At 36.1% G+C, this 12,694-nt stretch overlaps 1 protein-coding gene across 4 annotated transcripts in view; it reads left to right on the forward strand.

The window, feature by feature from the left end:
* FGF14 (fibroblast growth factor 14) overlaps positions 1-12,694 on the forward strand; it is a 381,292-nt gene that overhangs the window by 292,958 nt on the left and 75,640 nt on the right. For all 4 annotated transcript variants that reach the window (XM_036390889.2, XM_036390909.2, XM_036390911.2 and 1 more), the window contains one exon: positions 5,001-5,104. In XM_036390889.2, the coding sequence (XP_036246782.1) occupies positions 5,001-5,104 (104 nt within the window). The remainder of the gene's footprint in view (positions 1-5,000; positions 5,105-12,694) is intronic.

Raw genomic sequence — 12,694 nt, forward strand, 5'->3', positions numbered from 1 at the left:
TTTTTTGTTGTTTTTGTTTTTTTTTTTTTTAATTTAATTTCTCTAATACCTTTCAGTTTCTGGTTTGGTTTGTGTCTTGCTTGTAGCAAAAGCAGGAGTGGCTGTGGTTAAAGCTGTAGCTTTGGTTACTGAGGTCCTACTCAGTGTAGCTGTCACACTCACTCTCATGTTCCTGGACTTCACAGGTGCAAATGCAGCTTGCTTCACTGGCCTCATCATTATTAATTAGGAAAAACAAGCTTCTGCACAGAAATCATAAAGAGATATAAACGATTTCCTTATGTCCTTGTAGTAACAAGCATTACATTTTCCTCCTGTCCTCCCCACCTAAACCAGCTCAGTTTTAGGCTTTGGTCTATCTTCAAAGTTTTGTCTCATGAATGAAGGGTAGGTTTAGTAGGAAGACTAATAAATTTGAGAAACAGACAATTCCAACTTTTTAATTTCTGAGATTGAAACCCTGAATCTTTCAGCTCTATAGCTTTTTTTAATTCACCTAGAGTGTATCTCAGCCAACGACCACTGAAAAAATGCAAGGTAAATGAGGATACTTTCCTTTATAGTTGACAGACCTGATTGTAACACACATTTTGCAATTTGTAACCCTTTTGAAATTACAGTTGTGTTTGTAACATGTTTATAATATTCTCTGATTAAAAGAGCATTACTTATTGGTAGTCTTATTTCATAAACTGATAAATGAAAAAGTGAATATTATCCAAGAAAATTTTACTTGGTTGTGCTGTGCACATCTTTTATTATGCTGCAACATGCTTTACTTCCTTTGTGGTGCTTGGTAACTGGTAGAGCTGCTCTTCAAGAAATCCTGCAACCATTTAACATTCCTTTATTTTCATCTTTTAATGCATACTTCTATTTATATCTTCCAAATTGAATGTGGAAGCATTAACTTTTTAATGTCTTTAAAAAATACCTACCACTATCATATTTTAGTTTGAAGGTACTCATAAAATAACCTTTACAGCACCCTTGTAAGGTAAAGGAGATAATTAGATAGAAATAAAGCACATAAAGATTAGGAAAAAAACCACCTGCAGTGCTCTTAAATTTGGATTAATGCATGTTAATTTTGGATTACTGCACTGAAATATTTGCAGCCTGATGCTTGCACTGGTTTTTACTGAAGTTTGTCTTCAAAGAATTATACAGGCATTTACTCATCTATTTACACCACCTCTGGGCGTTAGGTAAGCCTGTTTCTCCCACTGGGATAATCTTAGTCTGACAGGTAAATGTTCAGTCATACTAAAAAAAAAAAGTTTTAATTATGTCTTCTGTAAGATCAGGCAGCTAGAATTGGTTTGCATTGGTTTGCTCCACAAGAAATGGATGGACAAATCTCTGAGCACCACACTCCTTGCAGTCATTGCCAATCTAAAAGATATTTTGATGGAGTTGTCATTTTTGCCTGTGGGCCTGCAGATGAAAATAAATTGAAGAAGTAGTTGCCTTGATCTGATTGGAGATTTGGTACTTTGGAAAGTTTTGTTAACTGCCACAAGGGCAGTGTGCTTGCAGAAGAGGCTGCAAGTTCAGAACTCTTAAGCAATCAGTCTGTAGCAAGATTCCTGAGAAAAACAGTGATCTGTAATAGCAATTTTCTTGCAGCTACAAGTAAATTGTACCCAAATAGTCTTCCACAAGTATATGGAAATATCTGATTTCAGGCATTTCAGATTTCAAGTTAATGGACTGTGTTGGTGTAACATAAAAGAAGGAAAGAGTTAAACGACAGTTTTGTATTTTGCTCAAGAAAGGAGTGATTGCTTATTAAAAAAATGGACTCAAACTTTTGCTGAAACTTTTTGAGGATTAGAATCCAACTCAGATTTGGAGTTCCTGCAAGTCTCCTCCATGAAACCTAAACAAATAACCTTTTCATGGCAGTTTTTCCTGCTAACTGTCTCCATCGCCATTTTCTGATCTTTTTTGTGGTGGGAGTAGGCTTGCAGGCTTAAGAAAAGGCAGAGAACCCAAATGCTTTATAGCTGTGGTTTAAATAGAATACAAAGCAAAGCTAAGGGAGTGTGCACTCTTAGCACTGACAAGGAAAAAGGGTTTTACTTGCACCATTTTCGCCAATCAGTTCCCTTGTCTTCCCTGCTGCTCCCACATCCTACTTACATTTGGAATTGCCAGGCTTTCTACTTAAGCGTGCAGCATGGGAACACTGAGCACCAGGCACCGCTGTATTTTCTGGGCTGTTGGGGGCTGCTCCCCCTCTCAGCTCATCTGTAGACTCACTGAACTGGCTTTAGGCACATAAAGATGTTCAGGGACCTCACTCCCCAGGTTTTGGTTTCAGATCATTTTCTTAAACAGAGAAGGAAGCAGGGGACATGGCTCATTTTAGCAACCCCCTCAGATAAGAACATATGTTTGGCTGTGCAGAACTGGAATGCCAGCAGACTCTAGAAGGCTTTCTGCTTTTCTTAGAGCAGGTTTTTACTAGAGTGAGGTATGCCACAGGTGAATCCTAGGAATGTTTGAAATGTCTAATTGAATACAAGAGTCTTGCTCAGTGAAGATTTCCTCCAGTCTGGTTCTGGAGGAAATCAAATTTCTTTTGGTCTGCTTCAAAGTGCATTAAAACCACATGCTGTGCCTTACTGGTGTATGTTTTGCTGTCCCCAGTATGAAACACATTGCTGAACATTTGTCAATTGATAGCTGAATGTAGACTGGCCTCCCTAGTTTCCCTCAAGTCCGAAGGATTTTGTGAAGCTTATTGAATATTCTGACTGTGCAGAATTGCAGCATTTCAGGTCACACTCTAAAATTTTAAGGGTTTAGACTAATTAAAGGATCTCTGAAAATCTCCAATTAAAATTTGGTGACAGTAAAAGATGCATTACATGCCTTCCACAGTGCTTTCTGAATTCACCAGCAGCTATAAGCCACTTCACTAACTTTATAGGCTGCACAAGACACTGCTGTAATTGTTACAGGCCTGTAATTCTTGTTCAGTGGTTACAGGCCTGTAATTCTTGTTCAGTGGTGGTTGGATTTTTTTTTTTCTAGCTTTGGAGCTTTATTTTTATTGGTAATATGGTAAATAATATCTGCATTTCAGAATTTTTGACTGAACCACTATGACTATGAGTTATTTTTCATTAGCTGACTTACTTCTCATGGCTGACTTGTCTTTTGTGTTCACCTCTTTTCTTTATATAAGTATTGTTTGTTTTTCCTTCCTTGTGTCCCTTCAGTTGTTTCTTCAGTCCCTTTAGCATGGTTTGCTCCTGCAATTTCTTTTTTTCTAGGAAAAAATCCAAACTCAGTTGCCATCTGATACTTTGTTTTGCTGTGACAGACTCCCCCTCTACAACCCACAACAGTGATTTTGCTGGTTTTGACATTGTTTCCTTTGAGGATAATAAAATGAATGGACAATGAGGAATTTATGACTATTTTTTGACTTCCAAATTACGTTGAACTAAAAGCCCTCAAGCCATGCAGTCTTTAGCCTATATACTCTTAGGATATCTTTTCTGTGAGTGCCATATTTCACTGTTTTGCATTAATTAGAGAGGGAACCTTATCTGTGCCAAATATTTTTTTTAGTAAACAGCACTGTAATGTCCTATCATAATGGAGAATTTTGGAAATGACAGAAATTAAAATCTATTTGTGCTAATTCTTGTTATCTCTTTTATTTTCTTTGTAAACCTGCCAAATTGTTTTCAGTTCTTCTAGAGCTCTTTACAATATATTTTTCTTTCTACCACTCTAGGAAGAACTCTGCTTCAATTCCTAGCTTTAAATTGGCTTCGTGTATTCCTAAAATTATCTGATGTTATACATTATTTTTTGCATGAAAATGCAGAAGGAAAGGTGTCTCTTTTTTTTTTTATACATGCCTATATTTCTATATGTCTACCTATGTTTGGTTTTTTTTCTCAGTTGTAAAGACTTGATCATATTCATCATAAAAAAACTGGATGGATTTTTGTTCTTCGACCAAACAGGAATTTTTGCACCTTGAGAAATGTATTTATCCACTGCAATTACATTATTTTTTTCTCTTGGTTTGGGCTTTAGCTATGGCATTCTGATTACAGACAGCCTCATTCAGTACATTTTTTGGTCACACCTATGGATGTCCTTCTTAAATTTTGAGGAATTCACTGTAGGTGTTACTGTGTTCCTGACACTTGACTTGGTATAAACATAGTCCCCACTGCATATGTTGGATACACAGGTTGTGCTTTTGGTTTTCATCCAAGGACTTGGGAGTCCCTGGCTTATCCACAGTGGAAAAACACTTAGCATAAACTTTGTGTCATCCTGGTCTTTTCTTCCAAAACTGATGTGTGATTTGCATCTAATGTTCTAGCATGAGTCAGTAAATGAAATATAGGTGTGTGCTGGCATAAGTTTTAGAATAATTGGTTCATGCCACCTACTTATACAACTTGTGTTTTTCTGTGGTGAGGCTGGTAAACTCCCACTCTTCACACTGGTCTTTTTTCAGACAGTAATCAAAGTTGTGGCTGTTTCGATTACTACAGAGGTAGATAGTATTTCTAGGGTATTTGTTATTAGGTGGTTTTCTGATTATTTTCTAAATATTACCCCAAGTTCTGTATTCTCTTCAATAACATTTATGCCCATTTAGAATCAAGCACATATTTCAGTGCTTTTATGAACTATGATAAGCCTCTGTCATTGCCTGACACCATTTGATACTGCTTGTATCAAATATATCATTCAAAAAAGAAAAAAAAAATTGAAATCACAGATCCCTTGATATCAGTCTTTGACGAGAGCACCTTTTAGTTGAAAACCATAAAGATGCCCAGGAAAATAAAGAGCTACTTGCCAGAATCAAAGAAGAAAGATTTTCTGAGTTAGTCTGATTTTAAAAGCATAACAAAAAATATGCAGAACTGATTTTCTTTCTTTTCTGCTTATTATGTTTACTAGACAATTGTATTAACTGTAGCATATTTATGTCTGAACGTGTGTTTTCTTCACAGCTTTATTCAACCTTATACCAGTGGGACTTCGAGTTGTCGCTATCCAGGGTGTAAAGACTGGGTTGTATATAGCCCTAAATGGAGAAGGTTTCCTCTACACATCAGTAAGTACCTTACTGGATCTGTTTAGGAGGCACAGCTGAAGTTGAAGTCTACACAGGAATGAGATGAGTGTCCACTTTTAAGAAGTTCTGCAATGTCTGTGTATGTTGCACACACCGTGCTTGTGTGTAGCATTATCTGTAAATGGGACACAGTAGAAATTACTGTGTACTACATATGAAAGTCTGAATGTTAGCAATCCTAAAAAAGCACACCATAGAGCTCTTTTCCTGGCAGGCTTTCATAGTAGAGTGCCATATACCACAAAGATTATAATTTTCATTTCAGTTCTTCAAAATTTTTAAATAAGGACCTGCAATTATTTTCTTAGAGTCCTGTTGATCAGAATCCAAAAACCACTCTAACCATTAATTTTGCTGATAAGATTTATGAGTGCAACTTCCATCTAAAAGGTTATTAACAGCCTTATGGTTTATCACAATAATCTTGTAACTGTATGCTTAGCATTACTGATTTTTTGATATCAGATATAAGGAGGGACTATTACCTCTGTAGAATGATCAAAGTTTTAAAAAAGTCTTTTTGAGTCACAAAGAAGACTGCTGGATAAAGTGACCAGAAAGACCTCAGATTGTTTATGGTATTTCAAATGATTTGATGCTAATCACTCAGTGTGTTGTGAATATATAATTCCTCAGTTTTGTTTAAATTTAGGGTCTTAACTTCCTTTGAAAGGCAGACAGCCTTTAATGTGAACGGGCAGTTCTGTCAGGTATTAACAAGGTGGCTTAAAGGATTTTTCATTACTATATTTTTATTGACATCTATGTTAAATTTATTTACATAGCGCTTTTTCCATTTTTTGCGTCACATAGTTCTTAATTCCCAACTGAGTTACAATACACTGCTTTGTCTTCAATGTCCATTGAAAGGAAATGGGAAAGATTAAGTTTCTGATGCCCTGAGGGAAAGTATTCTGTTTGTTTCAAACACACAATTGTCTTGCAAAAGCTAATTAGGAAGAAAAAATGGAACTAATCTTGAATGCCAATGTCAAGACAAAGAGAAAATTCCTCCTCACAAAATGCCTTCTGGAAACTCAAGCAATATTGGCTACATTTTTTTTTACATCTGTTCAAAATAAAAATTCTATCACAGGAAAACATGCAATATTTGCTATCAGAAGGAAGAAAACTTGAAGAAAAAACTTAGTGCTATTAGAGAAAATGAATTACTGACTTTCCAGTTCCATGGGAGGAAAATGAATTACTAACTTTCCAGTTACCTCCTTCTGGTGGGAGGTAATTTCTGGATCATGGCATGAAAAGCATTTTTTTTTTTAATGTGTTGGCACAGTGAATAGTACATTCTTGCCCAGCACTGTTCCTGAAGTGCGTTCTCAGTCCCCTAGAAAGAAATAAAAATTTCAGAAGATGTACTGTTTCCTGATGGTTAATTTTGCAGGGGGACCACATGTGTATAAATTGTGGTAGGCACTGTTTTTATGTATTATTCTGGAAATGATTCAAATTAAATGAAGTTAAGTGAGGCAAGGAGTGTTTTTATAATGTACTGCTTACTCTTCCTTGTGCAGAGAATGAAAGATGAGTGGCCCATTAAATTACAAATTGACACATTATAAAACACAGTGTCTTTGTTATGTCTATGAAAATATTTTCCACTTACACTTTTTTCAAGAAAAAAATAACATTTGATCAAAAATTTAAAGATATTGATTTCAAAACATCAGTGCTGTAATACAGGTTTGTTTGTTTCATATTAATGTCTTGACAACACTGGAAATACATTTTTGTCTCAGCAATTGCCTGCTTTCACCTTAAAGATTAATACTTTTGAATATAAAATGACAAAGCATCAGAGAGAAGTCTGTCTTCTCCTGAAGATCAAGATGAAGAAATAGTGTATGCAGAAAATTTACCATTTGCAGAAAAATTGTTTTAACCAATCACTTTCTATTACTGTCTTGGTGAACTTTTTGACTCTTTCATATCTGTACATGTGTTGCACCTGAATGCAGAAGTTCTGTATTACATGTTACATGTTTTTCCCTTGGCTATTTAGGAGAGAATGGGAGAAAAAAGTTTTCCAACTTTCATCTGCCACGTGCCATCACTGAAAAAACTGCTGCATAATGGGAATGCTAGTTAAAATGTACATATATTTATATTTATTACAAATTTCTTATAAAGATTGGGAAAAAAGTAATCATGCCTTGTAGACTAAGTAGCATTTTTGGTATAAGTTGAGACTGAAGTTCTGTATAGCCCTCCAATGCACAACAGCTTGGTGTCCCTTCTTCCCATCACACTCATATTCACAGTATATGAAAGCTGTACCTTGTGAGAATACCCTACATGTTGATGCCTCTCTTCAGAGACTGAAGGCCCCAACTCAATTATTTTTATCATAAGGTTCACGTCACATTGACTAATTAAGCAACAGCACTGACAGGAAAGGTATTATGTGTGAAGGTGCTGTGTGCGCTTTTAGAAGAAAATGAACTTACAGTGACAGACTAGTTTTACTAAAAGATTGTCAGATGAAAATTTACATTGTTTCTTGTCTTTTTTTAAATCCTTTTTTTAATGATTGTTTACATCAGTTTGAGAGTCAATAATTTTTTCCCCTTTATTCTGCCATATTTATTTTTCAACTGTTTCAAAGGATTTTTTCAACTGTTTCTCAGAATTAGAACTAGAAAAATGTGCAGAAGCTTCATAGAGGAGTGCTATGTCAGTATTTCTTGGAAGAGAAAGAGGAGGACAGCAAATTGTGTAGGAAGATCAATCTCAAGAGCTTTTCGTACCTATTTTGCCTGCTGCAGCGCTTGAGATTTGTATTCTGTCCTTTGAGAATTGATTGAGCCAGAGTCTCTAACATACTTTATCAAAGTCTTATCAAATAAAGGAGAAGAATCTTTGGAGTTTGACAGGGTTTTGCAAAATTCCTGAGAAATTTTCCAATTTTTTTTCCAAAATCATAACCTGTTTTTTCTATGGATTTAAATTTATTATTGTAATACCATAAATAATTATTTTCTGTCATATGAAATATGAGAACAAGAGCCTTTTCATGTTGTGTTTTTCCTTGTTCTTTTAAGGGTTAGCTCACTTAAAGGCTATCCATGAAACTCACCTATTTTGAAGCTTTGGATTGCTGTGTCCAACTTTATTTCTTTGTGTGTGTATATGTACATATACACACACTTACATCTGTATATTGATATGTATCTAGTCATAAATAGGATATATTTACCTACTGGTAAATAGGCTACTGGAAATAAGCTTTCTAGTTCTATATGTATGTTAGTGAGCAATGAGAATTATTAAAGTGAGTTGAAATTAATTTTAGATGGCGTAATGAACTGTGAATAATTTAATATTTATGACTGACTAAATAACTGTGAAAGCTAGTTGGAGAATCTGGATTTTTCCACAAAGAGCCATCTCAGGTACTAGCAAGATTTTTGAAATTATAGTTATGGACTTCATATGCTAAAGTCAAAAATTATGCCTTATTCCTTTCTTCCTTTTGAAAGGGTGAGCAAGATGAGGTTTCATTTTCAGATTTTGTCTTGTCAAAATCAAAAGCAATGAAACTGGCTCCATGGACTGAAAAAGTGGCACAGCTGCAGGGATTCTCCATGGGGAACAGGTATTGCCTGCAGCAAGAAGATGGCAGTACAGTACTTGGCAGAAGCTTTCGTTGGGTTTGATGTTAATTTTGATCAACTCCCTTTGCAAGTGGTTCATTAGTTCAGCTTCCAGGGGGCTGCAGGTTTTGTTTTGCTTCTAGGATTTCCTGCTATCTTAGCAGGATAAATTCAGAGGTAAAATTTATAAAATGTTAGTCCATTTTATGATTCCTATTATCCTGTGATGAGGATATGAGAGTCTTCAGGGTTTACAGCAATGGATTTTTCTCCAAAATTATTTGATATATTTGGGAGTGTTTGGAAGGGCTACTGGTTCCCTTTTTCATCATAGGAGCAGTTTGTCACTGTACTACCTGTCTGGTGGGTATCAGAGTAAAAGAAAAAGGAAAATTCAAAATGCAGACAAGGAAAAATCCTGTCTAGAACATCTTAACCTGCTTGTGTTTTCTTCTTTGCGTTTCCTCTTTCACCACTTCTTCTGCAAATTTTCTGAGACCAGAGATGTGAACTAAAGCAGAGAGGAAAGAGTACACCTGTGATATTGTCCAGCAGCATATATCAAAGTCATAGGAATTCAGTGCATGGTTTCTTAGTAAGACTGATGCTTTAAAAGATGACTGAGCCTGCAAGGCCAGCTCTGACCTCCCTGGTCCCCTCTTCGACCATTGCTCACTGTGGCTCCAGAGGTCCTCTTCTGGGTATGGGATAGTGGGAACCTCACTGGAAGGATCTAGAAAGTACTGGAGAGGTTTTACCAACTTTTTGTAAAGTATTTTAGAATTAGGAATGTTGCACTACTCACTTAACAGAATAATCTTCTGGTGAGGTGGGGGTTTGTTTTTTTGATCTGCCGCAGTACACAGTGTTGAGGGTGTTGGAAGGGTGTTGGTTGGGGCAGCGTTTCTGTTGCAGTAAGATATCAGTCTGTGTCACAGCCTTCATGAAAGAGAGAGAACATCAATATCTGTTGCTGAGCAGTGTATTTGTTCTACCGCTCCGGCAACTCTCACCTGAAAAAAAAGCCTTTGAGGCTTTCTCCTGACATTTCAGCGGCTTCCCAATGCCGTTATTTCTGCCACTTCTTTAAGCCCACATAATTGACCTCTCTGAGGAGAACAAAATTCAGCCTCAAGGAAGAACATAGGAGCACCTTCAGTGAAGCCTGGAAAAGAGTGAGAACTGAAGTAGTCTGTATTTCTAATATTCAATTCAAAGTCAAATGAAAAATAAATTTTGTCTAGCTTTTCATAGAGCCTCACTTTATGCTTTGGAATAGCAAAGCTTATCATGTGCAGTACTTTGAAGATTCAAAGATGCATAAAACCTTATAATAAACAAAGCAGAAGGGAGTTTAGACTAGACAAAGCCAAAGAGGAAACATGATGTTTTAAAATTTTAATTTTTTTACAAGAATAATCAAAAAGGAGTTCATGTTGACATCAGGACAACATTGTTACAACAGTAGTTGACCTATGGTTTGGTCATTCTCCACCTTTGGATCATTCTACACCTTGCAAAGTATTGTAGAAATAGTCGGGAATATATCTGTTTATAGAAAAAGTAACAAATAAAGCTTGCTCTGGGAAAAGATGTAGACTTTTATTTCTAGTGGTCAAAAGTATACTAAATATCAGAAAAGGGAAAATCTCACTGCTCTTGAGGTATCTGTAGTTTTGTAAATGTAAGCACATCAGAGTGGAGTGTCTCATAATGTTGTGATCAATAGAGAACATTGTTTTCTTTCTTATGTCAGACTTATGCTTTAGGGTCTCAACCTGCTCCCACACATTTATCTTCCAGCACAGACTTTACTAAAAAAAGGACAGGACCTTATTTCACTTGCCATTATCTGTATCATGGAAGTATTGTGGCTCACTTTGGAAAGAGGAAAATGGGTATTTTTAATTATTTGAAAATCACAGCTCCTGGTAAAGACTTCTGGTAATGACTTTTGAAAACTGATTATGTAATATTTTTAAGAGTGTAAAAGCACAGACCTTATGCAAAATCCCTTATTTCAGGGGCTTACCACTAAAGTGCTTCCTTACATATCTATAACATTTTTTGCATTTCTAGTTATTTTTTATTCATTTTGGGATCAGTTAGAAAGTGGCCTATATTTACTTCATATTGAAAAAGGTTTTTTGAGAGGGATACAGCATGTTTCAGGGCTGTGTTCCTCTGTAAACTAGGCTGCATCTCTCAAAAGGTAAACAAGTTCAGCATGTTCCAGCAGTTGAAATACACTGACAGGGAGGAGGAAAACATCTGCATGATTTATGCTTATTTATATCTGTTTTTGGAGGTAGATAGTTTGTCTCTCAGGTTGCCTTCCAAAAATAAATACAGAGAATTGCTAATGAATGTATTTATTCCGTGGTAGCACTTCAGTAACAACTAATAACATAGCCCTTCTATATTGTACTAGAGTGTCAAATGTGCCTTCTACAGCATGTTGTAGAAAAGGGGTACAAAATACATACTAAGTCCATGACTTTTCTTCAGTGGGTTAGGTTTTCAGCACATTTTTGATTGAATGTGCTGAAGCCAATGCTTTCACACACAAGATAAGGTAAAAAAAGGAGGCATACAGAGACACATGAGAGTTTGATAAGGCAGTAGAGAAGTGAGAAGGGAAGAGATGAATGGAAGGAGGCTGACATGAGGAGACTGTGATAAGAAGGGATATAAGAAAGTGGATAAATAGCACAGTGGAGCAGAACAGTATTGCAGAAAACCTTATAATGACATCGTCATTGTAGAAATGTTTAGGATGATATCACTATTGTTCAAGTCTCATGCTTATGTTGATTATGACCTTTCTGAGTGTTTCATACCCACAAATGGCTACTATTTGAACTACTGTTCATGAACCATTTTGTTTAATGAAAAATGCCACTTAGAATACATAAGGATACAGTATTTTCGTGTGGCTTCTTACTCTATGGCTGTATTTTCCTCCTGGAATTTAAATATTTTTCTGGGAGTAATAACAGAACTTGACTCAAATCTTGCAGCTCTGTTTCTTGCCACTTAAACCAAGTATTTATGTCCTGATTGTTTCATTAATGTCTACAGTATCCAGGATCTAGCTGAATTTTTATCAGTAAAAACAGTTTCATACTTGCTTTAATTATTCATTTTCCTTTCTCATGTATATTTCTCCTATCCCTGTGCAAAACATCTCTTACTATATGTGCTCTCTCTCCCTGGAATGTATATAAATGCCCCAAGAATAACAGTTGCACTTCCAAACTTGCCAAAGTATGGATGGTCACAGAGCTGCAGCTGAACATTTTTCAATAATTGTATGACAAGGAATAGTAGCTGTAGGTAGGTATGCTAAAATGAGGTAACCTAATCTCATGCTTCAGGAAGTAGGATGACTGCCACAGGGACTGAGAGGAATGCTTTCCCCAATGTACAGCATCATATAGAGCCGTTGCTCTGAAGGAGGTTTGTCTCTGAGCTGTTGTGCAATGGTCACAGCTGAAGGCTGAGCCAGGCTTGATGGACCAGCAGCCTAATCAAGTCTGTCAAATTTCTGCTCCTGGCAATTCTGTCTCTCATGGTAACATCCCTGTATTTTTGGCCAATGTTTGTTTTGTTGCATAAATACAACTACACTATTCTGGATGTTTCTTTATTCTCTGCTTTGTTGCTCTTAGAAATTTGGGGTTGTCAATAACCCTAAATGTTGAATGCATCTCACTCTCTATTATATACCACTCCTGCCTTCTGTTCACTTACTTCCTTTCTAATTGTCACTTCCCAACCAAAAAGGATCACATTTGAAATTTCTAATTTTCTATTCATTACTGTTTAATCTTACTCATTCATTGCATCCAAGCAAGGAAGGAGGCTACCCAGGACTTGGAATCTCTCAAATTTTAGACAATTATCAAAAAACATGCTTCCAAAACAAACTTCTACTACTTCTTTCCATTAATGGTTA

This window comes from Molothrus ater, chromosome 2, assembly GCF_012460135.2.
Source record: "Molothrus ater isolate BHLD 08-10-18 breed brown headed cowbird chromosome 2, BPBGC_Mater_1.1, whole genome shotgun sequence".
NCBI lineage: Eukaryota > Metazoa > Chordata > Aves > Passeriformes > Icteridae > Molothrus > Molothrus ater.